Raw genomic sequence first — 27,238 nt, 5'->3', positions numbered from 1 at the left:
TTGATTTTAAACTCCAAAACATGCTAACATTTATGTTAATAAAGAGGATACATGAGGGGCTGGGAAGGTGGCTCAGTGGTAGAGCACTTGCCTTGCATGCTCTAGGCCCTGGGTTCGATTCCTCAGCACCACATAAGCAAAAAGAAAAAAGCCAGAAGTGGCGCTGTGGCTCAAGTGGTAGAGCACTAGCCTTGAGCTGAAGAGCTGAGGGACAGCGCCCAGGCCCAGAGTTCAGGCCCCACGACTGGACCCAAAAAAAATAAATAAATAAAAATAAAGAGGATACATGAATATTAACTGCTAATTCATACATGAGACAATATAGAAGAATTTCTACATTGCAGGTAAAGAATATACTGAAATATTCATATATTGCAAATATTTAATGCACACTGGATATCTTGAGAACTCTGTTCCGTAACTAACTGAAGTTAAGCAGATGCTGTGGCTGTCACCCTGTGATTCCCCTCATGAGAACTGATAAGTAAATGGCAGCATATTTACACACAGATAACCATGCCATATGGCAATGGAAGAAGAAAGCCAACTACTAAACATGTAGTAACAAAAACGAGTCTTGGGAACATTATGTTGTAGTAAATGAACCAAACACATTATGGCACACATGGTATAGCTGGAAAGATCTACTACATGGTGTTATGTGTCAGAATTCAGATGATGGTAAAGGCTAGAAAAGAAGCATAAGGATCTTTCCAGAAGGCCGGAAGCATTGTAGGTAGCGGTCAAGAGGGTGCAGAATATACAAAGTCACTAAGCTACACATTTATGCATTTTTCAGCAAGCAAACTTAAGACATAAATAAAATACTGGTTTAACAAAGGGCCACTGAGGTTTAGCACCTCGATGCTAAAGGATACCGAGCTATTATGAAAGGAATTGTATCCTTCCACAAATTATGTATGCTGATGTCCTAAAACCCAGTATGATCAGACTTATGAGAATGGACCAGTAAGAGAAAATTAAGATTAAGTGAGATCACTTAGTGACTTTGGGCAATAAGAACACAGAAAAAGATACTGATCTAACAGCAGTCCAATGGAGTCTGGGGACATAGCTCAGAAGTACAGCACTTGCTGAGGAGGCAGGAGATCCTGGGTTTGACATTCACTACCACAGAAACAAACTCCAAACCCAAAAAAATGACACCAGCAAGGGAAGATGACATGCTTTAGGTAACTGAATAAATGTGTTTTGGTGATACATTGAGCAACAATGTACTAGGGTAAAGATGCACTTACCATTTCATCTGCCAGAATGCCATTAAGTCCATGTTTGTGTAGCAGGGCCAGCCAATTCAAACCAACCTTCTGATAGGGCTTGAGGGACAAACTGATAAAGAAGTAGTTACCAATTATACATTTTTACTTTACCAGTGTTACAAACATCAGGCTTGAGTTTATAAAGAGCACAAAAACTAAAATGCTTAGATCTAGTTGTACCTTCTAACTTACTCTTTAAGCCATGTACAACTTTTTTTTTTTCGGCCAGTCCTAGGACTTGAACTCAGAGCCTGGGCACTGATCCTGAGCTTTTGTTCAAGGCTAGTGCTATACCACTCTAGCCACAGTGCCACTTCCAGCTTTCTCTGTTTATGTGGTAGAGCACTTGCCTTTAGCTGAAGAGCTGAGAGACAGCACCCAGGCCCAGAGATCAAGCCCCATAACCAAAAAAAAAAAAATTTTTTTAAGCTAGATGCTACCATACCACTTCTCCCCTCTCTCATGAGTATATAATGGTATAGCAAATAAGATACTCTGCATGAGAGAGAAATTAATGAATATATCATTTATATATACTCCATTACAGGAATCTGTGGAGTGTTCTTCAACTACTTGCTGTATGACATTTAATTTCCCTAGGCACAATTCAGAAAGTAAGTTCAGATATTTTATACAAATGATAAAAATAATTATTTCAGTGCTGGGAAGGTGGCTCAGTGGTAGAGTGCTTGCCTTGCATGCATGAGGCCCTGGGTTCAATTCCTCAGCACCACATAAGCAGAAAAAGCCAGAAGTGGTGCTGTGGCTCAAGTGGTAGAGTGCTAGCCTTGAGCTGAAGAGCTGAGGGACAGCACCCAGGCCCAGAGTTCAGGCCCTTGACCAACCAAAAAAAATTTTTTTTCAAATAATTCAAATAATTATTACCTTTGGTTTAGAATGGAAGGCTGTTCTACATTCCATCCTCCTCCATTTCCGGTAAGCATGGTAACTTGCTTGGTCAATTTATTTGAAATGTCTTCGCATTTATTCATAAGTCTTATAACCACATCTCTTTCTTGGATCAGTGTTTTACAGTTCCATATCAAATCTTCGGATAAGCCATTAGTTTTGGACATCTTTGTGAACTATGGCATGAGAAGAAACATATCTTAACACTTTATGTCTACTAAGTAAAGCCAAGATTTTTTTTTTAGGATGGCACCTTGCTATGTGGCCCAGACCGACATCAACCTTGAGATCCTCAGGCCTCAGCATGTAGACTAGTAGGTAAAAGCTGACTGCCACCATGCACCACTGCCAAATTCCTTCTTTGGGGGATTGCTGGATTTTTGTTAATCAGTGCAAAATAAGTAACTTAAAAAATTAGGGGCTGGGAAGGTGGCTCAGTGGTAGAGCACTTGCCTGGCATGCTCAAGGCCCTGGGTTCGATTCCTCAGCACCACATAAGAAAAAAGCCGGAAGTGGCGCTGTGGCGCAAGTGGTAGAGTGCTAGCCTTGAGCTGAAGAGCTGAGGGACAGCACCCAGGCCCAGAGTTCAGGCCCCACAACTGGACCCCCCCCCCAAGAAAAAAACCCAAAAAATTAATTTATTTCATTATGTAACATATTGTTATGTAACATAACCTTAAGGTTATGTACAGAGGGATTATAGTTACATGAGTAAAGGAAGAAGTACATTTCCTTTCTTCATTTCATTCTCTTCTGTTCCCTTATCCTCTCCCATAAATGAAGTTTTTGCTGTAACTACCTACCATTTATTTTAAGTTCTTAGTATTACGTATATACTGCTCTAATGGTGAAAGTAGACAGACACTGTCTACCCTCATATGGTTTAAGGTTATTCGGAAAGCCAACTATCAGATAATTTTAAGTACAATAAGTGGTCTTAGAGGAAAAAATAGAATTTCATAGGCATTTGTAAGAAACAAGACTCATAAAATTTAGAATTTAGGGGCTGGGAAGGTGGCTCAGTGGTAGAGTGCTTGCCTTGCATGCATGAGGCCCTGGGTTCGATTCCTCAGCACCACATAAGCAGAAAAGGCTGGAAGTTAAGCTGTGGCTCAAGTGGTAGAGCACTAGCCTTGAGCTGAAGAGCTGAAGGACAGCTCCCAGGCCCAGAGTTCAGGCCCCATGACTGACAAAAAAATATGTATATAGACTCTAGGTAAGTAAGTCTATTTGGAGTAGTAAGTCTTCAGCAGAAGTACCCTCTCTTGCCACAGTGTGTCACTCTTCCAATACAAATATTTTTGAATTTCTATAGGTAGGGAAAATTGATTAAAAGGAGATTTCTCAAATTATTTAATCCCTAACAAGTTCCAGCCCGAGGACAGACTTCTAATCTTATTTATTATTGTTAATAGTTGGCAGCAGCCATCATAATAGTCAGAATTTATTTACATTTTTAAAAACTCAGAGTTTATCAAACTTGCAAAATTAAAATGAAGCCTAACATTAATCTCATAAGCAAGCTTAATGTAGACACCCCCATCCTCAAGAACATGCACTACAACACTTTAGATGACAAATTTAGACATATAGGCTCAAGAATTAAAATTTTTAAAAAAGAATTAAAATTCAGTAATACTACTGAGTAAGAAAAGCAAAACAATCTGTTGCCCAAGTTACTCATAAATGAAAGGAGCACAAAGCACAGAAAGTATTCAACATGAACCAAACCTGCACAGCTTGGTGCATGGCCACCAAAAATGACATCTACTTAGATCAAAATGTCAATGAATATGGATATTAAGTTTTAGGTTGTTATTTGTGGATTCAGTTATTCATAAACACAAGGCAGCATAAATACATACTCTTCTGACATACAAAAATGTGATGTAATAAAAATTATCATGGACATCATAGTATCCTCCACCGTACTTTGTACAAGGCTAGGCAAAAACTCAGCAAAATGGTGAACTCCAATTTCACCACAATAACCAAACTGGCTTTCAAACTATTTTTGACTTGTATTTCAAAGGCTATCTAATTTAATGATATGGTTTTCTTGAAATGAGTTCTTAAGTAACTAGTAATCTTCAGAGAAAAATATAGGGAAAAAAGAAATTATGAAGAGAATTTAACAAATAATGTTTAAAGTTTGGTGGAAAAGAAAAAAACGAGTAAGCCCCAAATACACTCTCTTAGGTAATGAACTTATACTTTAAAATAATTTCTTATCATTTCTTATCATGTAAAATAAAAGTGATTAGAATTGAGAGCATTTTAACTTGTGAAAGTTTAATTCAACTGGGGAGGCAGCTCACAAGGTCTTAAGTATGAACTCACACTGCTGTATACAAACACACACACACTGCAAAATTCTCTAGCAAGAACGTAAAGCAACACAAAAGAGTATACAATCTCTGGATTCTGTATGACCAGATTACTACACAGCTAATGTTACATGTATATCCTTTAAATTTTATATATTATGTATAAATATATATATATATATATATATATTAGTCCTAGTCTAAGACTTCAAAGAAAACAATGGTATCTATAGCTTTTTAAATTTTAAGAGGTGATACTAATAATTTTCACATCAAATTACTTTTACAATAAAATATCAATGACTTTTTACAACTTTGTGATTACAATGTCAAAGAAGCTCCATTTTAGCAAAAATCATAATTAAAATTTATTCATTTGATTTATGAGTTGAGCATGCATTTTTAAAATAAGTATTTATTAATTTTATAGTTATGTCAAGTTCTGTTAAGAACCCTATAATCTTCAAGATTAAATAAATAGGCTTTAGTAATAATTAGAAAGAATTATCTAGATATTAAGCAAGCTGTCCTAAATACCTAACACTTCACAATTTTCATTGAAGCCTGACTAATACCTAAAACTTCAAGTAAACATTCTTGGAATTTTGCAGCAAAAACAAAACAAAACACAACAACAACAACAACAAAGGTGGGCTTTCCTTTTTCTACTGTGTCCTTTCAAAGTTGTTTCGAGATCCACTATCAAACCTTATGGATTAACAGGAAAAGAGTAAATTACATTACCTTTTTACCAAAATGTATATACTGATTTCTCCCTCGGTAACTTTAAGATACTAAATTACTCCACAACCTAGTCACAATCACACTTCTTATTGAAAAGTAGAAGGTATTTAAAGCTTATGTATATTCACTTGTCAAACTATTAATCTGTAAAATATTATTTGCCTACTTTGCTCAGGACAGCAAAGCATAGTATTCAATCAACTCAAGTACAAAGTCTACTTTTAAGTTTATTTTACTGCGTGGAACATTCAACATTAGTAGTTAGTTAGAACAAATTACACAGTCTTTATGATGAACTTTTGAAAGGGATAAGGAGTTAGGAGGTTTAAGTAAGAAATGCATAATCTCCAAATTCATGTCAAGACTAATTTAAACGATGCCAATTAATTAGTGGAGGAAACGTGTTTTCTACATGTTAAGTTGCTGAATATTTTTTAAAACATCTGGCACATGCAACCTCTGGTAAATTTGTTTAATTCACTTTTACTGTAGGATAGGGCAAGTAGTTACAGCGACTATAGATAATTGCATTCCTTATTAAATAAATGAGAACCCTAACATGCCCAAGCAACCCAGCTCTGTAATAACATAGGAGCTCACTGAAGATTAAAAGAAAAAAGAAAAGTAAGAAAAGAAGAACCAGAAAGCCCTTCAGCAAATATTTTAACAAATAAATCACTCAGGCAAAGCCAAACAAGTTTTGAAAGGGCCTGCTTTCTTGACAGATGGTCTCTGGAAAAGCAAGGGCTTCAGGCAAAACAAATGGCTTCACTGTTTTATGTTGTTTTTTTTTTAAGTTGCGAAGTACTAGTAACGTTTTTGCATTTTTCAAATATTTTAATTTTAAAATGCTTTTAACAACCTCATATAGGGACCATCCTGTTATCACGGTAAGATACTTAACAAGGGCAGTGATGTTCATTTAGATTTGTTACAGCTACAAATTAATCACAAATGGATCTTCCTAAGAGACTAAAACTTGCAAAAAAAATTTATTAAGCACCAAGAGTCACTTCATCTTCTAAAGCTATAAACGATCATTTACACTGCTATGAATCTATGAATGCAAGGCCTATATGCAATTCAAGCTACAAAATGTACATTCTCACAAAACTTGGAGCAAAATCTAACAAAGTAATTCTTACGTTTCCCTGGAGGAGCAAGATTTGATGACAGTTGACATTATAAAACTACTCACAATGCAGCTTGGATAAGACTGTTTATAGGAAGTCAAATTCCACAGAATGATCATGCAAAGGGTACTTACCAGTGTTGTGCCCTCCTTCCACCTAACGCAGGAATTCTATCCTTTACAAACTTTTCTATCTTTCCAATTAAAATTGCTGCAGCCTGCTTCACTTCATAAAATGGCTGCATTGTTCAACCAAGAAAAACATATAGTCTGAGCTGACACTTTTAGAAGAAAAAGAAAATAAACAATTGCTTCTCTGGTGGTGAAGCACAAAATACTTAGCCTGGCATTTTGAAGCATGGAGCTTCCCTGGATGTTACTATTGCTCTTCTAGCAGTTGTAGTGAAACTTCTGCCACATGCTTGCTCTCTGCATGGTGTCTCAGCACTAACAGATCAGAACAGGCTAGCAAACTCCTTCCTAATGTAAGCTCTAATTTCCTCTCTGCAGTGAGATGAACCAAGTTTCTATGCAAAAGAATGACTGACAGTATTCCCAGCCAATCAGCTTGGGTTTTTTCAGGAAAATCACCCCTTAATTCATTCAAAATTAGGTCATATGACACTATTTGAAATACTATTGGCTTACAATGAAAGTAATGTTTGACTCTACACAGGATAAGGCCACCCATCTATGCTTCTCTGGGCTGAAGACAACTTGACTATAAACGGTACTGTATTACACACACACACACACACACACTGGGCTGAAGACAACTTGACTATAAACGGTACTGTATTACACACACACACACACACACACACGGGCTGAAGACAACTTGACTATAAACGGTACTGTATTACACACACACACACACACACACACACACACACACACACACACACACACACACACACACACACACACACACACACACACACACACACACACACACACACACACACACACACACACACACACACACACACACACACACACACACACACACACACACACGAGAGACAAAAGAATGTAGCCTCACCAGAGCTTCCCAACTGTTAAAGGGCCGGAGTTCTGTTATCTTCTGAGCCTTTTTCTGAGAGCACTGAGGAATCAGGGTAAGTTCTCCCACAGAAGCATCTTGCAGGAAGTGCAGAATTTTCCCTCTATAGCCATCCTCCACCACTTCTTCACCGCTACTGTAGTCCCCGTCCAGGGAACTACCCACGTCTGAGCCTGAATCATACTCAGAGTCCTCAGCCACCTTCTTAGGATTAAATACATTTTTTTTGCGTTTCTTGTTAAAACCATTCTGTGGTTTTGTGGAAGTTTTCTGTTTCAGTTTTGTTTTAGCTGCATTTTTAGGAAAGTTTTGACCCCTTGAAGAAACTTCTTTTCCATTTGGAATTTCTCTTTGTGAAGCATATTGACTATCTGTATACAAAGGAAAACAACAACAACAAAAAAAACCCAGCAAATTAGCAAAACACAATATACAAACAAGAAGACATATTGTTAGCATTTACATATTCCTTTTAAATACAAAAAAAAACCTGAACCATAATTTAATGTTAAGTACACTTTGGTTCATACCTGTACCCCTAGCTACTCAGGAGGCTGAGATCTGAGGATCGTGGTTCAAAGCCAGCCTGGGCAGGAAAGTCTGTGAGACTCTTATCTCCAATTAACCATCAGAAAACTGGAAGTGGCACTGTGGCTCAAGTGGTAGAGGGCTAGCTTTAAGCTGAAGAGCTGAGGGGCAGAGCCCAGGCCCAGAGTTCAAGCCCAATAACCGACCAAAAAAAAACAACCCATAATATGAGGCTGGGAAGGTGGCTTAGTGGTAGAGTGCTTGCCTAGCATGCATGAAGCCCTGGGTTCAATTCTTCAGGACCTTAGGACTGGCACACACACAAAAAAAGAAACACAATTATATAAGTTAAAACAGCTTCAAACTAGGTGGTAACTTCTTTTTTTAAATGAATTAAGTATAAACACCCATTTTTCTAAGGAAAGTCCTGGGAGTATAAATAGCAGTTGCACATACGTGTCTGCCTTAGATGCTACATAGGAACCCGACCCCTCAAATGCCAACACTGACAGGTAGAACAAAACAGTGATCACAGTATTTGTTAAATTTTTCCCATTATCATCTTTACTGTTCTAATTCATTACGGAAACAAATTTATTGGAATATACTATCAAAAAGCGCATTACTATATAGACTCATCTATCATTTTTCATTGAACTCTAAGTTGCTTATGAATGAGTGCAGTTATTTTATATACTAGTAAGAAAACATACCACTTAATATTGGTCCTTTGTAAATGTGGGATCCAAATCTACATAATCAACCATTTATGAAAAATGTAAGAAAATAAAACCTTAAATTTCAGGTGTTAGGAGTGTGGTTCATGTTGTAGAGGTCTTACTTAAGAAGTGTAAGGTCTTGACTTCAATACCCAGTACTGCAAAAATAGTTTGATGTTTTTCCTTTTCATTGCTACCTACATAATATAATCAAGCAACGATATTGCATTTACACTACATTAGGTATAGTAAGTACATTGAGGATTGAAGTGACTGGGCAGATGTGCACAGGTGACATATTAATATACTATTTCTTTCTGTATGTGTGTGTGCCAGTACTGGGGCTTGAACTGAGGGCCTCACTATCTCCCTTATGTTCATTTGAGGCCAGCACTCTTCCACTTGAGCGACATCTTCACTTCTGGCTTTTTGCTGGAGGTAAGCTTCAGATTTTTCTCACCAAGCTGGCTACAAACTTCAGTCCTAAGATCTCAGCCTCTTGAGCAGCTAGTACAGGCATGAGCTACTGGTGCCCAGCCCTAGCACACTATTTTTCAGCAGGGGCAGATTTTGTTCAGTGGACGTCCTGAACTAATCCCCCTCAAATACTGAACATGACTATACTTAGAGTGGTGTTTTCATACTTATTGTAACTCTCACTCTTGTGCCCGTGTAAAAAACATATGCAAAACAAATTGGGTAAGGTATTCATTAAAATCTTCCCACTTATAAGTGAGTTTCCAGAATTACTATGGACTCAGAAAGGTGATCCTGGTTTCCTCACCTCCTCCTGCCTTTCCCCCAAGTCTCTGTGCAACCATATTGGTGGTACAGAATTCCATAAGAGTTCATTAAAAAAAAAAAAAAGTAAAACAACCCTGCTGAAATTATGAAGTTGGCTTTGCAATTCTGAACTACTAAGTCTACCCAATTGTGAGAGTTGTTATTAAAGAAATGTGATTGTATCTCATTTATGCTCTCTCTCCTCTACCATTTAGTAGAGGTCAGTGTTCTGCTATGGTGGAGAACGTATGCCCTGTGGGCCTTTTAGGCCTGGAAAATCCCTTGGTGCATGACTGGACAGATACTCTCATCTACTGCACATGGTCAATCTGCCTGCATTAAAAACCATGTACGGCCCTCAAGCATTGCTAGAAATTTCCAAATGGCCACTGGCAGAAAAAGGTTCTTGACTCCTGCATGGGTTTAGCAAGTTTCTACCATGCTGAGGATACCTGTAAGTTTTTGATGCCAGTACTTTCCAAATTCATGCAAGTAAGACCAAAACATCCACATTATAATGAGATTAAGATACTAGTTATAATCAGATACTAGTTATAAGATCCAGCCTAACTGGTAACTGCTAAAATGTAAAAACTGTTCCTTTTAGATTGAATTCAATATGACACTTCAAAAGTAGTCTTCTATAGTCTTCACTATCCTAGAAACTTGTGTGAAAAGGAGATTTACTTATTGTATTGCTTTATACTCTCATAAAAACATTGAAAATAGGCTGGGAAGGTGGCTCAGTGGTAGAGTGCTTGCCTTGCAGGCATGAGAGGCCCTGAGTTCGATTCCTCAGCACCATATAAGCAGAAAAAGCTGGAAGTGGCGCTGTGGCTCAAGTGGTAGAGTGCTAGCCTTGAGCTGAAGAGCTGAGGGACAGCACCCAGGCCCATAGTTCAGGCCAGGACTGACCAAAAAAAAAAAAAAAAAGAAAGAAAACATTTAAGAATTGGATCATTTAAAATCTGTTATACCAATACTTCCAAAATAATTTAAAATTCTATTCTTTAATAGCTAGTAAGTTCTTTATTTTCTCATGCTCTGAAATACAGAATGTAATGGGAAGCACATGTTTTCTGTAACAGAATTACCTTGGTCTTCTGCAAACACTTTTAGAGACTCTAAAGCTTCTGAGTACATCCACTCATGTTCCTTGAGCACATCTCTTAGCTCCTAAAAATAAATCATTCATCTTTCTGTTAAAAATCTTAAATGAGCAACTTCTAGAAAGGATTTATGCTTGTTTAAAACTTAATCACCTGAAAACGTAGAGAATTCATATCATTATTTTACACTTGTTTTATGCTGCTTTACAAATGCTTTCTGTGTAATTTCACTTCTGCAAATATACAACAGTCTTCATAGGGAAGCAAGCTTGACTTTTTGTATTTCTAGCTCTCCCTACGAAGTATTCGGAACACTGGAGAATCAAAAAATGTTTGCTCAATTAAGAAACAAAACTGCCAACTGCAAAACATAGTTTCGTTTCAACATACATGAAGAACTAGTATAGCAACAAGATCTTACTATATCCAGCTTATCAGAATTCAGCAGATGAATTTCCTGAATACATAATGGAATAAATCAATGCAAGTCTAAATAGATTCTAAATATTAAATTAGCCTGGAAATGGTGGCTCAAGCCTGTAATTCCAGCTACCTGGGAGGTAGAGATCAGGAAGACGAAGGTTTGGAATTATCCGAGACAAAAAAAGTAGCAAGAACCCATCTCAAAAAAAAAAAAAAAAAAAAAAAAGTGGGCCAGATAGCTAGCTTACTCATGAGGCTGAGATCTGAGGATCACAGTTCAAAGCCAGTTTGGGCAGAAATGTCCATGAGATTCATCTTCAATTAACCATCAGAAAATTGCAAGTGGTGCTGTGGCTGAAAGTGGTGTAGTACTGCCCTGAGAAAAGAGCTTAGGAACAGCACCGAGGCTCTAAGTTCGACCCTCCCCCACACCCCTGCCCACAAAAATGCAAAAAACTTGACAGTACAAAACTGTCATCCTATCTAGACAAGGGCACAGGTCAAGATCCATCATGGGTTAAAAGCATGAGACACTATTAAAAAAATAACCTAAAGCAAAAAGGGATCAAGTGATTCATTGCTTGCTATGCAAGCACAAAGTCCTGAGTTCAAACCCCTCTATTACCAAAATACACACTTATACAATGAAAAAGAGACCTTTTCAGCACTAGTATCAGTCTTTAATGATTTAGAAAGTTTTCTTTCATACTGCCTGCAAAGTAGGACAACGTTTATGATACTAAGACTTTATTACAATATTACACTTCACAATTCTTCTAAGAAATCTCAAAAATGAGAAAATGAAAGTATGAGCTATTTGATAGAGAAGGGTGGCAGATGCCTATTGTTAATTATTCTTTTACAGTACTGGGGTATAAATCCAGAGCCTCACACCTGCTATCCTTCAATCTTTTCCTCCCAAATAGCTGGAATTACAGGGGCGTGCTGCCACTCCCAGCCTTGAAGGATGGTTTCGATTACCTGCTCACACCCATGTTCCATTTGGTTGGTTTGGTGGTATTTGGGAATTGAACCCAGGGCCTCATGAAACTGCAAGAGCCTTATCACACCTCCAGCTAAGCTCACAAATTCTCCTACTGTTACGTTTGTTATGGTTTTGGTTCTAATGCTGATATAAGTAATTAGTAAATAAGGTAAACAATGTAAAAAATTAACAAGCACTATAAAATACTTTATATAATATAAAACAGGAGGATATTTAATTGGAACATGGTGAAACTGTAAAGACTATTTGTCATACAAACAGTTAACAGGTATCCAGTATCTTTCTGCACCACCACTCACCTGCTTATCAAAATTGGGAAATTCCTTCTGCAGTTTCAGTACAATACTTTCCTGCTTTTCCCAGTTACTACTGGATTCTGCCGACTCACTGGATTCCTCTCCCTAACACAGGGAGGGAGGGGATTAAAAAAAAAAAAAGAACCAATTATGGTATTAAGGCAATTACATTTGATTTAAAATTCATTGTATTTGGTAAAGAGAATCCATGTCTTTCTTTCAATTCATGTGAACACTGATAAATGATTTTTTTAAACCAATGCTAATTAAAGATCACTGAAAGAAGTTGACCACTCATTTATTTGCTTAAACTTTATTCACATATTACTCAAAATGAGAGAAAAATGATTTTGGTGGAAAGGTCATTAGGGTAAGCTAGAAACTCTTAGATATCTACCTTTTACACTTCTTTAAATCCAGTTGATTCTCCTAAATCAGTACATCCTGATTGGAATTTTACTTAAACTTTCCTCAAAGAGTAGGCACTGGTGAATCATGCCTGTAATCCTACCTCCTAACGACACTGAGATCTGAGGATCTCAGTTAGAAGCCAGACCAGGAAGAAAAGTCTGTGAGACTCAAGTGTGAGCCACATTTATGCTGTGCCTCAAGTGGTAGAGTGCTAGCCGTAAGCAAAAGAAGCTCAGGGACACTGCCCAGGCCCTGACTTCAAATACCAAAACTAGCACACAAAAAAAAAAACAAACAAAAAAAATTCCTCAAAGAAGCAAATTCTCCAATATCAAGAATCAACTCAATTTCCCACTCACATAACACAAACACTCTTAGGCTTCCAGTGACAATGGCTCTAATCTAAATCTCTTCTAAAATTCAGTAACCATTTTAGGATTCTTCAGTAAGGAAAGGTAACATCACAAATGTTTACTTTACACAATAAGTTATCAATACTATAGGCAATCAAGGGGCTGTACAGCTGTACAGAGGAGGGGTTTTTTTGTTGTTGTTTTTTTGATTGTTTGCTTAAAGACAAGGTCTTACTATATTGCCTAGGCTAGCCTCAAACTTCTGATCCGCCTACCTTGGCCTCCCAAGTGCTAGAACAGAGATAATTTTTGGAGACAAAAAAAAAATTTAAAGTTGAGATTTTGTTCTGGAGGCTTTGGGCTATTGTTGTTACAGTAATCTTCTGTAACACAAAAGCAAAACTATCAATGCAACATGGCAATAATCCACATATTTTTGCTATACCTGAAGTGAACCCCAAGGCTGGCATTAACAATTCCTTTTACAAGGCTCACAGTTTGGTGAGTGATGTTACTATTGGCTTCAGAATCAAGTTGCACTTGGCACTGGTGCTAAATAATGTATTATGCTATCTTTTGGAACTTTAAATCCTGGAGGATGTTTTCTGTCTTTGAGATTTAGGTTCTTTGAGACATACATTTATAATAGATACTTGTTCCATCAAAACAAAGAGCTTAAATTCAATCCGCAGCTGCCAGGTTGCCTTTGTGCCACTGGCAGGAGGTTCTTCAGTAGCATTTCATCCCCCTAACTGTAGGATGCACAGCTGAGGGCATAGGAAAGTGTAATACTACTTGAAATCTCTGCAGCAGCTGTACTGGCACTAAGAGTTCCTGCAAGGATACAGTGATTTCCATTGCTGGCCTTTGTGAACAGAGATCTAAGTAAAAAGGTTCTTCATTCCTTGGTTTAGAATCCAAATGCTTAATGATAATCTTTTCCCTTTCTTCTATTTCTTTGTTTTGTTTTGATTGAGACAGGATCTTGGTATATATTCCAGGATGCCCTTGATCTCAACATCTCCCTGCGTCAGCTCTTAAGTGCTAGAATACAGTTGTGCACTACCATGCCTAGTGGACTTTTGGTTTTTTTTTGTTTTGTTTTGTTTTTTTGTTTTTGTTTTGGGTCCGGTCGTAGTCCTGAACTCTGGGCCTGGGCGCTGTCCCTCAGCTCTTCAGCTCAAGGCTAGCGCTCTGCCACTTGAGCCACAGCGCCACTTCCGGCGTTTTTCTTTTTGCTTATGTGGTGCTGAGGAATCGAACCCAGGGCCTCAGGCATGCAAGGCAAGTGCTCTACCACTGAGCCATCTTCCCAGCCCTGGACTTTTGTTTTTTAATTTGCCTCTTTTTGAGGTACTAGAGATTGAAACCATGGCCTGGTATAAGCGTTCTATCTCTACACTACATCCATGGCCCTCCTGTATTTCTCTATGCTTTGTTCTTAATGACTCAGAGCACTTGAATCTGGTCGTTTTATTTTCATGGCCTTACCTCTGATGGTCCACAAAGAGATTCCTTTGTACCTACTGACTGGGATCTATCACACATTCTCATTTCTATTTTCTTTTTTTTTTGGGTCTAGTCATGAGGCTTAAACTCTGGGCCTGGGCGCTGTCCCTCAGCTCTTCAGCTCAGGGCTAGCACTCTACCACTTGAACCACAGCGCCACTTCCGGCTTTTTTTCGTTTTGCTTATATGGTGCTAAGGAATCGAACCCAGGGCCTCAGGCTTGCAAAGCAAGCGCTCTACCACTGAGCCACCTTCCCAGCCCTCTATTTTCTTTTTATAAAAGTCTCTTAACAACTGAGGCAGTGACTCATGCCTATAAATAAATCCTAGCTACTCAAGAGGCTAAGATCTGAGGATCATGGTTCACAGCCAGCCTAGGCAGGCAAGTCTGTGAGTCCCTCATCTCATTCTTCTCCAATTAGCCACCAAAAGGGGAGAAGTGGAGCTGTGATTCAAGTGGTAGAGCACTAACCTTGAGCAAAGGAGCTCAAGGACAGAACCAAGACCCTGAGTTCATGCCTCAGAAATCCCCTCTCTCGGGCTGGGAAGGTGTCTCAGTGGTAGAGACACCTTTAGTGGTAGGGACGACCGGAGCCAAAAAAAAAAAAAAAAAAAAAGAAAGAAATCCCCTCTCTCCAGTCTCTTAATACTTAAACTAAACTTCCTTCTACAAGCATTACATGGTATTTTTGTTTGTTTTTTTTTTTTTTTGGCGGTTGTGAGGCTTGAACTCTGGGCCTGGGTGCTGTCCCTCAGCTCTTCAGCTCAAGGCGAGCGCTCTACCACTTGAGCTTACAGCGCCACTTCCGGTTTTCTGGTGGTTTATTGGAGATAGGAGTCTCATGGTCTCTCCTGCCCGGGCTGGCTTTGAACCGTGATCCTCAGATCTCAGCCTCCTGAGTAGCTAGGATTACAGGCGTGAGCCACCGGCGCCCGGCTACATGGTATTTTTGAACCAGAATGCTTACAGAGTTAGGAGTGATGAATAAGTGTGAATAAGTGGGATTTTTTCTTTTCTTTTCTTTTTTTTTTTTTTGTTGGGGGGGGGGGGTGGTCCGATCGTGGGGCCTGAACTCTGGGCCTGGGCGCTGTCCCTCAGCTCTTCAGCTCAAAGCTAGCGCTCTACCACTTGAGCCACAGCGCCACTTCCGGCTTTTTTCTTTTGTGGTGAGGAATCTAACCCAGGGCCTCAGGCATGCAAGGCAAGCGCTCTACCACTGAGCCACCTTCCCAGCCCTTTTTTTTCTTTTATCAGAGAAAAGTTCACAGATGTGAAGCAACAAACATAATCTCATATGGCAATACACATGCTAAAATGAAGCATCCAAATAGTCACTTAAAGTATGTTTAATATACTGTATGTGATTTGGTTCAGTTCGATACAGGTTTGTATTTTTCATTCATAAATCTATACACAAAACAAAGTTATGTATAAACACTACATTGGGACCTAGTACATCTACAAAGCCTTGGATTTATTTCTGGCTCCCAAAAAAGAAAGCAAAACAAAACAAACAACCAAAAATCAAAATACTGAATGGATCTATGTGAAATAACTACTGGCTTGAATTTAATAGATCTTAACAGAAGCAGGATGATTGATCATGGGACAGCAAGTACTCATTAGACTTGAATATGAAGCAGTTATTTTCAAATAACAGGTTCAAGAAAAAGAAATAAATCATGTGTGCAGGTATTTCACCTTCATAGCTTCTACCTCATTGCTGCCCTTCTTCAACCTGGTCTACAGCACCATGTTAAACTCTTATGGCAAAAAACAAATAAACTCTTATGGTCAAATAAAGAGCAAACCCCTGCCAACTTAGTTGAAAGATTTGTATAACTGTCAGAATGACAGAAAAGTGAATAGAAGTGACAATCATAATTCTACTGAAGAGACTTGAAACAAAGACTTACTCACTGAAAATCAGATTTTCAAATCTGATTTTCACAAATTCAACACACTCTCACCTGGACACTGCAATTCAAATGCCACTTACATGATCCAGTCTTGACTTTTTGGAAGACGAATCTTCATTATATTCATCATCATCGTACAGCTCTGAAGATGATGACAATTTTCTTTTCCTGGGCCCACCACCTTTCAAAAGAAAGAAGCATACTCAAACTTACCCAGAAATAATAGAAATCAACTGACTGAAAAACAAAGATTAAAATGTGTTATAGTCAACGACAGTTCTCTTACTATCAAGGCTTAATATTCTTTCTTCTACACATGACAAGACAGAAGAAAAAAACGAATGTCCTCTGCAGTCTTCCCAAATAGAAAACATTATTGTGGTGTAGGTTAAACCTCTACATATTAATGCTAAAAATACTATCTTGCCAAGGCTGGAGGCACAGCTCACATGGTAGGGGTCTTGTCTAACAAGTACAAGGCCCTGAATTCAAACTCTTGTACAAGGGGGAAAAATCAGAAAAATTATCTTCATAAATTAGTAAGTCATTATATAAAGTACAGGCTGTGCTCAGTAGAAAAAAAAAAAAAAAAGCTGAGCTCTGTCAAATGTAAATTACATGAAGATGACCACTGACACCAAACAAAACGTCTCCTATCTCTCAGGCTTACTATTTCACTTACTTTTATAGTAACCAGAAAGGTAACAATTTTATTTTACAAATGAAGAGGAACTGAGATATAGAGAACTTGATTAGTGCTTTTAATGTAAACTCCAACAAATATGAAAGTTTATCAATAATTGGAAATCTACATATTCTGCCATGACTGAAAACAACAAATTTCAACCACATGACCTTATGAAGCTATTTACATTGTAAACCAGTGATTGATTATCTTAACTACTTTCAGAGCAAATTTTTAAGCATGTCTATGCTAATAGGAAAGCATTGCTGAGGCCTGAAAAGATTTATGATTTCAGCATTAATTTGACAACAATTCTGTGAAGTTATGCAATATTCAAAATAAGTACATGTATCATAGCTTTTAGGTGTAGTGTTAGCTTAAAATTTTCCTAACAGCTGTTATGTTATTATGCTTTTAAAGTATAGTAACCATGTTAAGTATAAATTCTCTTTTTCTTTTCTTTTTTTTTTTTTTTTTTTGGGGGGGGGGAGTGGAGGCCCATACTAGGGTTTGAACTCATGGCTTAACCTCTTTGACCAGGCTGCTATTCTACAACTTGAGCCCCATCTCCACCTGTGGCTTTTTTACTGGTTAACTCAAGGTAAGAGTCACTCAGATTTGTTTGTCTGGGCTGGCTTCTAATCTTTATCTGGAGTAAATAGGATCACAGGCATGAACTCCAAGCATTCAGCTAGTATGAATTCTTTTTTTTTAATTTTTTTTTTGGGGGGGGGGCTTGAACTCTGGGCCTGGGCACTGTCCCTCAGCTCTTCACCTCAATGCTAGTGTTCTATTACTTGAGCCACAGTAACACTTTGGCTTTTTCTGTTTATATGGTGCTAAGGAATCGAACCCAGGGCCTCATGCAAGGCAAGCACTCTACCACTGAGCCACCTTCCCAGCCCCAGTATGAATTCTTAAATGTTTCTTCCTGGTTGATTTTGAATAGTCCATGTGCCCATAATGAAATGTGTACTGTGCTTCCACCAATTATTTCCAGTATTTACTTTTAAAAAGGGGGGGAGAGGCTGGGAAGGTGGCTCAGTGGTAGAGTGCTTGCCTTGCAGGCATGAGGCCATGGGTTTGATTCCTCAGCACCACATACACAGAAAAAGCTGGAAGTGGGTGCTATAGCTCAAGTGCTAGCCTTGAGCTGAAGAGCTCAGAACAGTACCCAGGCCCAGAGTTCAAGCTCCACGACCAGCAAAAAAAAAAAAAAAGAAAAAAAAAAGAAAAAAAGGGGGAATACAATCAACAATCATCATATGTATATTTGCTAATTAAATGAGCACTGTTAGTAATATTTTAAATTTGAAAAGTTGCAAAATAGATCATTTGTTCCATGTGACTCAGACATGCTTAATTCTTTCTTTTCTTTTCTTTTTTTTTTTGGTTGGTCGTGGGCCTGAACTCTAGGTCTAGGCGCTGTCCCTCAGCTCTTCAGCTCAAGGCTAGCACTCTACCATTTGAGCCACAGCGCCACATCCGGCTTTTTCTGCTTATGTGGTGCTGAGGAACTGAACCCAGGGCCTCATGCATGCAAGGCAAGCACTCTACTACTGAGAGCCACCTTCATAGGCCCACCAAATTCATATTTTACCTTCCCAAATAAAAGTAAAAACTTCAGATTTTTTTTCTTTTCGGTCTTTTAAATTTAGTATTCATATGTGAAAACCTTCAAAAGGTAGCATACAAAAATAACTTTATTGTTCTGTAGGCAGGGTGATACTGTATGTATATACAAGATAGCAATTTGTAGTACATAAATGCCCAAGATTGTTCCCAAATACATAAAAAGCTTTTTGCTACAAACTGTCCTAAAATAACAAAAATACTTGACTTAAGGAAACACAGTACACCAAAGAACATCTGAATTCAAGTTAGAAAAGGCTGTCATTTATACACTATACACTACACCTGAATCTGTACACATCTCACTTTAAAAAGAAGTCCAAATGACCTATGTCTAGCCAATGAGTAAAAGCAAGTATCAGAGTTTGAGTCTTGGTCTCAAACAATTAAAAAATATAAATAAAGTCAAGCATACCTGCATCACCAAACATCAGCAAGGCAGCAGCGATTGCTCCATCCATAGTGCTTGTTGATTCAATTAACTAATAATGAAAAACCATGGATATATAAAAATTAACACCTAGAGAATTATTTCAGAAAGCTCTTGAAATATATCAGTACATACATATTTAAATATCATACAGGGTGGAGGTAATAGTCATCAAGCCCATGATAAACTTTCAGAGAATCTGGTCCCGCAAGCCCAAGCTTATCTAAGAGTTATCTTGATTTTTCCAGCCTGTGGAAAAATTATAAGCTCATGCTTATAATCTTAGCTACTCAGGAGGAGTGAGCCCAGGTAGGAAACTCTCTAAGACTCCTATCTTCAATTAACTATCAGAAAACCCAAGTGGCACTGTGGCTCAAAGTGGTAGAGTGCTAGCTCACATCTGTAGTCCTAGCTACTCAGAAGGTTGAGATCTAAGGACCACGGTTCTAAGCCAGCCTAGGCAGAAAAGTCTGTGAGACTCTAATTGCCAATAAACTACTTAGAAAAAGCCAGAAGAGACACTGTGGCTTAAGTGGTAGAGCACTAGCCTTAAGCACAAAGAGGCTCAGGGAAAGTACCCAGGCCCTGAGTTCAAACCCCCAAAACTGGTAAAAGAAAAAAATATGAAGAAATCAAAGATGACAACAGGAAATGGAAAGACCTCTTTAGGTAGACAGGTATAATTAATACTGTGAAAATGGCCACACTGCCAAAAGTGACCTACAAATTTAGTACAATCTCCATCAAAATTCCAATGGCATTCTTCACTGACATGGAGAAAATAATCCAAAAATTCATATGGTACAACAAAAGACCTTGAATAGGACCTGAGAAGGTAGCTCAGTGGTAAAGCGCTTGTCTTGCATGCCTGAGGACCTGGGTTGGATTCCTCAGCACCACATAAGCAGAAAATAAAAGCCAGAAGTGGCACTGTGGCTCAAGTGGTAGAGCACTAGCCTTGAGAGGAAGAGCTAAGGATCAGCGCCCAGGCCCAGAGTTCAGGCCCTATGACCAAAAAAAAAAAAAAAAAAAACTTGAATACACAGCAATTTTAGGCAAAAAAAAAAAAAAAAAAGGAATAATGGTGGTATCACAATCTCAGACCTCAAGCTCTACTACAGAGCAATAATAACAGTAACAGCGTGGTACTGGCACAAAAACAGGCCTGGAGGTTAGTGCAACAGACTAGAACACCCAGAAATAAAGCCATGTGCCTACAGTTATCTGATATTTGACAAGGAGCCAAAAGTTATCTGATGTTGGAAAAAGAAAGCCTCTTCAATAATTGGTGTCAGGAAAACTAGAAAATTAAGATGGATCCCTGTTTATCACCAGGCACCAATATCAACTCAAAATGGATCAAAGATCTCAATATCAGACTTGAACGTTGAAACTACTGCAAGAGGGAGTAGAAGAAACATTACAACTTATAGGCATAGGTAGGAACTTTTGTTTTTTTTTAGTCCGGTCCTGGGGCCTGAACTCTGGGCCTGGACGCTGTCCCTCAGCTCTTCAGCTCAAGGCTAGCACTCTTAGGTAGGAACTTTTGAAAAGAGCCCCCAAGGCACAGCAGATAGGAGAGAACTGATCAATGGGATTACATCAAATAAAAAGTTTCAGCACTAGCTGGGCGCTGGTGGCTCACGCCTGTAATCCTAGCTACTCAGGAGGCTGAGATCTGAGGATCGCGGTTCAAAGCCAGCCTGGGCAGGAGAGACCGTGAGACTCCTATCTCCAATAAACCACCAGAAAACTGGAAGTGGCGCTGTGGCTTAAGTGGTAGAGTGCTCGCCTTGAGCTGAAGAGCTGAGGGACAGCGCCCAGGCCCAGAGTTCAAGCCCCACAACCAACAACAACAAAAAAAAGTTTCAGCACTGCAAAGGACATAGTTACTAAACTAGAAAAGACAGCAAACAAATTTGGAGAAAATTTTTACCAGCAATACAAAGGCCTAATATCCAAAATACACAAAGAGCTTAAAAAAATGAACCACCCAACACTAATAAACCAATTAATAAATGGGCAAAGGAGCTTAAGAGAGGCTTCTTAGAAGAAGACTGGCAAATAGACATGAGGAATTCTCAACATCCCAGACCTTAAAGGAAATGCAAATCAAAACAAAGTTAAACTAGCCAACATTGTGAATTCAAAAAACAAATACTGGTGGGGATGCAGAGGAAAAGGAACTCTATTGCACTGTCCATGGTAAACTGGTACAGCTACTCTGGACAGTAATCTCAAAAAAAAAGTCATCATAGATCTTCCCTACAACTCAGTCATACCACTATAAACACAGATCTTCCCTACAACTCAGCCGTATCACTCCTGGGCATCTACTTAGAACATCAAAAACCAAGATAGTTGCACATCTATGTTCACTGCTGCAGTATTCACAATAGCCAAGTTATAGAAAGAGCCCAGATGCCCTACAACAGATGAGTGGATTAATAAAATGTGGTATATATACACAATGGAATGAATACATCCATTAAGAATAAAATTATGTCATTTACAGAGCAATGGATGAACCTATTATGCTAAGTGAGATAAGCCAAGATAAGAGAGACAAATGCATATATTCTCACATATATGGAAGCTAGATCTAAAATATAACTGCACATCATAACTCTGGGATCCACACATAGTCAGACTAAAGGTGATTATCCTTAGGGGAGGAACACAAAGGTTTTAACTTCTCTGAACATTTTAGATACTATTTTTTGAAATGAACTCCAGGAAATAGAAACAATACGTGTTGTTGTTATTGTTGATGGTGGTGGCAGGGGTGTTTGTTTTTGTTTTGGGTTGTTTTTTCTATTTTACTTTTGGGGGAGTAAAATGGGAGAAGTAGAAAGGGAAGGATAACTAAATAGCAATCATGCTATTTATTCAGAATACACTGTAGAAACTAGTAGACAGAGAAGGGAAGGGGAAACTGGGAGAAAGTATAAGAAAAGGTGACACATTGTTCAAAAAAAGAAATGTACTCATTAACTTATGAAATGGTAGCCCTTCTGTACAATACTTTAATAATAATTATAAAACCATTTTTTTTAAAAAAAAAAAAAGCAGGGAATAGAAAAATGCCCAGCCTGAGAACCAAATAAAGCCAGCAAAATTATTTGATCTGGCCCTGCCAAACAAACTCAGGCAGATTTTTTTTGTTGTTAAGTGAACTTCATTAACTATATGGCATTGGGTGCTGTTATATCAATATCCAAGTAGACTCTGGCAGGAAAAGATCACCCGCTTCTGACTAATGTGTTAGTCCACGCCTTCAGAGTCATCTGCCTTGATCATAAAAATCCATTATTTGTGTACCTTTAAACTTCATATTTGGTGGTGAAGACAGATACAAACAGATGAAGGTTTCATGAAAAGTTATCTCTAATATCATTAACTAACAAGTGGCAGAACTAAGGATAATCTGGTATTGATCTTTAGGGCTTATTTCTCATCTACAACTTAATTATACTGTCAACTGCTTTTTGTTCTTACAACATAAAATAGCTTCTATAGCTTAAGCTTTATACATTTCAACTACAGTCACTTCGTTTAATTAAATAATACTTCTCAGTAAGGGTTTTATTAGCAGAACAACCCTTTGTCTTTAGTACAGCTCAGGGGCCTCACTGGCCGTAGAGCACTAAATCCCAGCAGCCCTTACATCTGAGTGTTCCTTCAAGCCAAAAATAATGCACAAACTATATGGGCTGGGAAAGCTTAACATTATTTTTAACTTATAGGTGAATGACCACCCATGGATGAGCTTACATTCTCAAGAAGTAATTTCTGGCGTTTACCTTTATTTTATAAAATAGTTAATAATTACCTTCAAACATAAGATACCTTCAGAAAAGTGACTGTCTACCAGTAACTTTAGCATTGTATTCTGGAGAGATTTTTGTCATCATTACAGCTACAACAACTAAGTACAATAAAGGGAAGAACCTTAAGTAAATCACTGTCATTTCTTTGTGGGAAAAGTTCCTTCAAGGTCTGAAGCTTAGCATCTTTGATGTCATCCAATTCTGAGGGGTCTTCTGAAATATTTCTCCGTGCCATGGTAGGAAGGCCTTGGGAATCTTCATCTTCAGATGGCTCAGAACTAGGTAATTGCAGAAAGGGGCAAAAATATTTTTACTATATTGCAAATGCTTTTAGATTTATGTTGTCTATATGTTTATACATTATACAAAACATCCACAAATATTTTCTTTTTTTTTAATTTTTACTTATTTTTTATTGTGAAAATACTGAACAGAGGGGTTACAATTACATGGGCAAGACAATGAATACATTTCTTATCAAGCATTGTAGCCTCCTCTTTGTTTCCCCTTCCCATCCCTTCACAAATATTTTCAATATTAAATGTAACCTCTGTCAGAATAAAAGAACTTTCTTCATGTCAGTAGCTACACATATAAATCTGTATTATAAATGTCTGCTTTTTCTTTTTTTGTTTTTTTTGTTGGTCATGGGGCCTGAATTTGAGGCCTGGGCGCTGTCCTTCAGCTCTTCAGCTCAAGGCTAGCACTCTACCACTTGAGGCACACCGCCACTTCCAGCTTTTTCTGCTTATGTGGTACTGAGGAATCGAACCCAGGGCCTCATGCATGCAAGGCAAGCACTCTACCACTGAGCCACCTTTCCAGCCCCTTTTATTTCTATATTAAAGGCAGGTTCTCCCTATATAGCCCAGGCTTGCTTGGAACTTAAGATCTTCCTTCTTCAGCCCCCTAAATGCTGGGATTACCAGTTTGTAGCACCAGAGTTGGCTTCAAAGTTAGTGTACTTTGAAGAAAACCTCAATTATGTGGGTTGAGATAGGAAAGAAATACAAAGATAACTACTTACTGTGTCGTAACTACAAACAGTGCTGAATGCAAAAAAACAAAAAAAAATTTTTTTCTCCCTTCTCCATACTCATACATTAGTTCTGTGTCTTCTATAGCACCGGTAATACATTAAAATCATCGGAGAATGTAAAAGTAAACTCCCAAGGACCAGGAATATGAATTTTAAAAATCTTCTAGACCAGGCGCCAGTGGTTCACGTCTGTAATCCCAGCTACTCAGGAGGCTGAGATGTGAGGATTACAGTTTGAAGCCAACTCAGGCAGGAAAGTCTGTGAAGTGGTGCTGTGCTTCAAAGTGGTAGAGTGCTGGCCTTGAGCCAAAGAGCTCAGGGACAGAGCCTAAGCTTTGAGTTCAAGTCCCATGACAGCCACCCCTCTCCCCAAAAAAATCCTCTAGGATGTCTTGAACTTTGGTTTAAGAAAACAGCTCTAGACCAGCAAACAAGTCTCCTTGTCTATCACTGTCTGCCTGTGGTAGTCACATGTGCATTTTCCCATGACCATGTGTTCAAACTCACCATCTGCTCACTTCTCAGCTCTCGTATGTGTGGCCTTTCCTATGGCTATATTTGGACTCACTTGTGACGTGGCCCCCATTCAGCTCTCATGCCCATTGTTCTCCCGGCCCCCTATCATCCTTTAGGTTGAAACTTAAATTGTTTCTGCCATGGATGTCCATTTCCCAAGCTCTTTACTCTTTGGCTGTCAGAATTACTACATGGTGATGAAACTTGCAAGTACCTGTAGTGAGAACTAATGCACCTGCCTTGTAATGTAGTATTAATGTTGACTATGGGTCCTATAATGCCTTGGATTTGACTTCCAGTTTACAGAAAGAATAAATTTAACAAATGTCTAATAAACATAGCAGGGGGCCGGTGACTCATGCCTATAATCCTACCTACCCAGGAAGCTGAGATCTGAGGATCACGGTTCAAAGCCAGCCCGGGCAAAAAAATCCATGAGACTCTTATTTCCAATAAACCACTAGAAAACGGGAAGTGGTGCTGTGGCTTAAGCTGTAGAGCACTCACCTTGAGTCGAACAGTGTACCGACAGTGCCCAAGCCCAGAGTTCAAGCCCCATGACTGACAAAAAAAAAAAAAAAAAAAAAGAGAGACAAAAACAATCTATTTTCTCTAAGACTTCTCTTCAATAAAGTCAAGTTTGGGGAGAACAAAGGATGGAAGGGGTAAAATGATTAACATACACTGTACTAATAACTTGACTTAAGGAATTGTAAACTCTTTGTACAACTACTTAATAAAATATAAAGGCACTTGAAAACGAGGAGAGGGCTGGCTCAGATGTAGAGTGTTTGCCTGGCATGCATGAAGCTTTGGGTTCAAATCCTCAGTACCACCTAAAAAGAAAAAATTGGAAGCAGTGCTGTGGCTCAAGTGGAGGAGTGCTAGCCTTGAGCAAAACAAGCTCAGGGACAGTGCCCAAGCCATGAATTCAAAAAAAAAAAAAGAGGGTTGAGAGTGGGTTTACCTAGAGGAAAAGATAGTGGAGTTCTTCTATCCAAAGGAATTTTCTTTCTTTGAACTCTAGTTTGAAAAAACAACTACAAAATACATCAAATCTGAATATAGATTAAGAATTATTCATTAGTAACAATATTATTTTTGGTGAGGAATACAGATGTATAACCAAGAAGAGGATGCTGGGATGTCCACAACTTCAGTAAATTACTAATTTAAAAAGGGAAAATTGTTAAACCTTGGAATTATTTTCTTTAATAAATAGTTGACTAGCCTCTCTCTCATTCTCTCTCCCTCTCTCATTCTCTCTCCCCACCCCTCTCTCCCTCTCCCTCCACATACTCACACACCTCTTGACACTAGGGCTCGAACTCAAGGCCTCATGCTCTAGCTCAGTTTTTGCCACCTATGCCTTGCCCAGAAGTGGCAAAACTTTCTTTTACACGGTGTCTTAACAAAATTTTCTTTTCTTTCCTTCTTTCTTTCTTTCTTTCTTTCTTTCTTTCTTTCTTTCTTTCTTTCTTTCTTTCTTTCCTTCCTTCTTTCCTTCCCCCTCTCTTTCTTTTTTTCTCCCTCCCTCCCTCCCCATTTTTCTGGGTATTACTAGAAGACTGAATTTAGAGCCTTGTGCATGTTACCAAGCACTAGCCCTTTATTTTTCATTTTTAAAACCTCTTACTACCTTGACAGGGGCCAGCCTTGAAACTCAAGATTCTTCTGCCTAGGCATCCAGATTAATGCCTTTCTGAAGGCAACATCCCTTCTCAGCACTATGGGTTTTTAGCCTTCTTTATCTCTATTGAAATCCATAATTCTCAACCCTCCTTTTGTCGTGTGTGTGTGTGTGTGTGTGTGTGTGTGTGTGTTTGTGTGTGTGTGTGTGTGTGTGTACTGTTCTCGAGGCCTGGGTGTGTGTGTGTGTGTGTGTGTGTGTGTGTGTGTGTGTGTATATGGGTTTTTAGCCTTCTTTATCTCTATTGAAGTCCATAATTCTCAACCCTCCTTTTGTCGTGTGTGTGTGTGTGTGTGTGTGTGTGTGTATGTGTGTGTGTGTGTGTACTGTTCTTGATGAACTCGAGGCGTGTGTGTGTGTGTGTGTGTATGTGTTTGTGTGTGTGTTGTGTGTGTGTCCTGGGCACTCACTGTTCCTGAGCTCTTTTGCTCAAGGCAAAGTGGTCCACCACTTTGAGCCACAGCTCCACTTCTAGCTTTCTGGTGGCTAATTAGAGATTAGAGTCTCAGGAACTTTCCTAGCTGGCTGGCTTTGAATTGTAATTCTCAGCCTCTAGATTAGCTAGGATTACAGATATGACTCATGAGCATTGGGTTGTTTTTTTTTAACCAGTCCCACAGAATAGTTAACTTAAACCTGAAGGTAAAACAACTATTTTATGAACTATATTATAACCATTTATTATTTCAGCTGATTTTTTTCTGCCACTGAATCATTTTTTTTTTTTGGTTGGCTGAATTACTTGGTAAAGGAATCAGTAACCTTTATTTACATTTTAGGGCAAAATTATTTACAAGCCAAGACTTTAAACAGTTATGCTAAAAAGAACAATATTAGAATAAACTAAATGGCAAAACTGACTTCTAAGTTACACTTAGATATCTCAAACACTTCTCAACCACAG

General features: G+C 38.5%; 1 protein-coding gene across 1 annotated transcript in view; it reads right to left on the bottom strand.

Annotated features, from left to right (window-relative positions):
- The window catches only part of Smarcad1 (SNF2 related chromatin remodeling ATPase with DExD box 1), a 59,768-nt gene that overhangs the window by 15,685 nt on the left and 16,845 nt on the right, over positions 1-27,238 (bottom strand). The window contains exons 4-11 of the mRNA XM_070022290.1: positions 23,211-23,367; positions 19,245-19,311; positions 16,593-16,693; positions 12,323-12,424; positions 10,580-10,661; positions 7,435-7,826; positions 2,166-2,365; positions 1,260-1,350 (exon numbers count right to left, since the gene is read on the bottom strand). Of these exons, the coding sequence (XP_069878391.1) occupies positions 1,260-1,350; positions 2,166-2,365; positions 7,435-7,826; positions 10,580-10,661; positions 12,323-12,424; positions 16,593-16,693; positions 19,245-19,311; positions 23,211-23,367 (1,192 nt within the window). The remainder of the gene's footprint in view (positions 1-1,259; positions 1,351-2,165; positions 2,366-7,434; positions 7,827-10,579; positions 10,662-12,322; positions 12,425-16,592; positions 16,694-19,244; positions 19,312-23,210; positions 23,368-27,238) is intronic.

Source organism: Dipodomys merriami, unplaced genomic scaffold (genome assembly GCF_024711535.1).
Source record: "Dipodomys merriami isolate MVZ:Mamm:240054 unplaced genomic scaffold, mDipMer1.0.p SCAF_15, whole genome shotgun sequence".
NCBI lineage: Eukaryota > Metazoa > Chordata > Mammalia > Rodentia > Heteromyidae > Dipodomys > Dipodomys merriami.
Note: the sequence above shows the minus strand (reverse complement) of the source record. Positions and strands in the feature narration are given on the sequence as shown.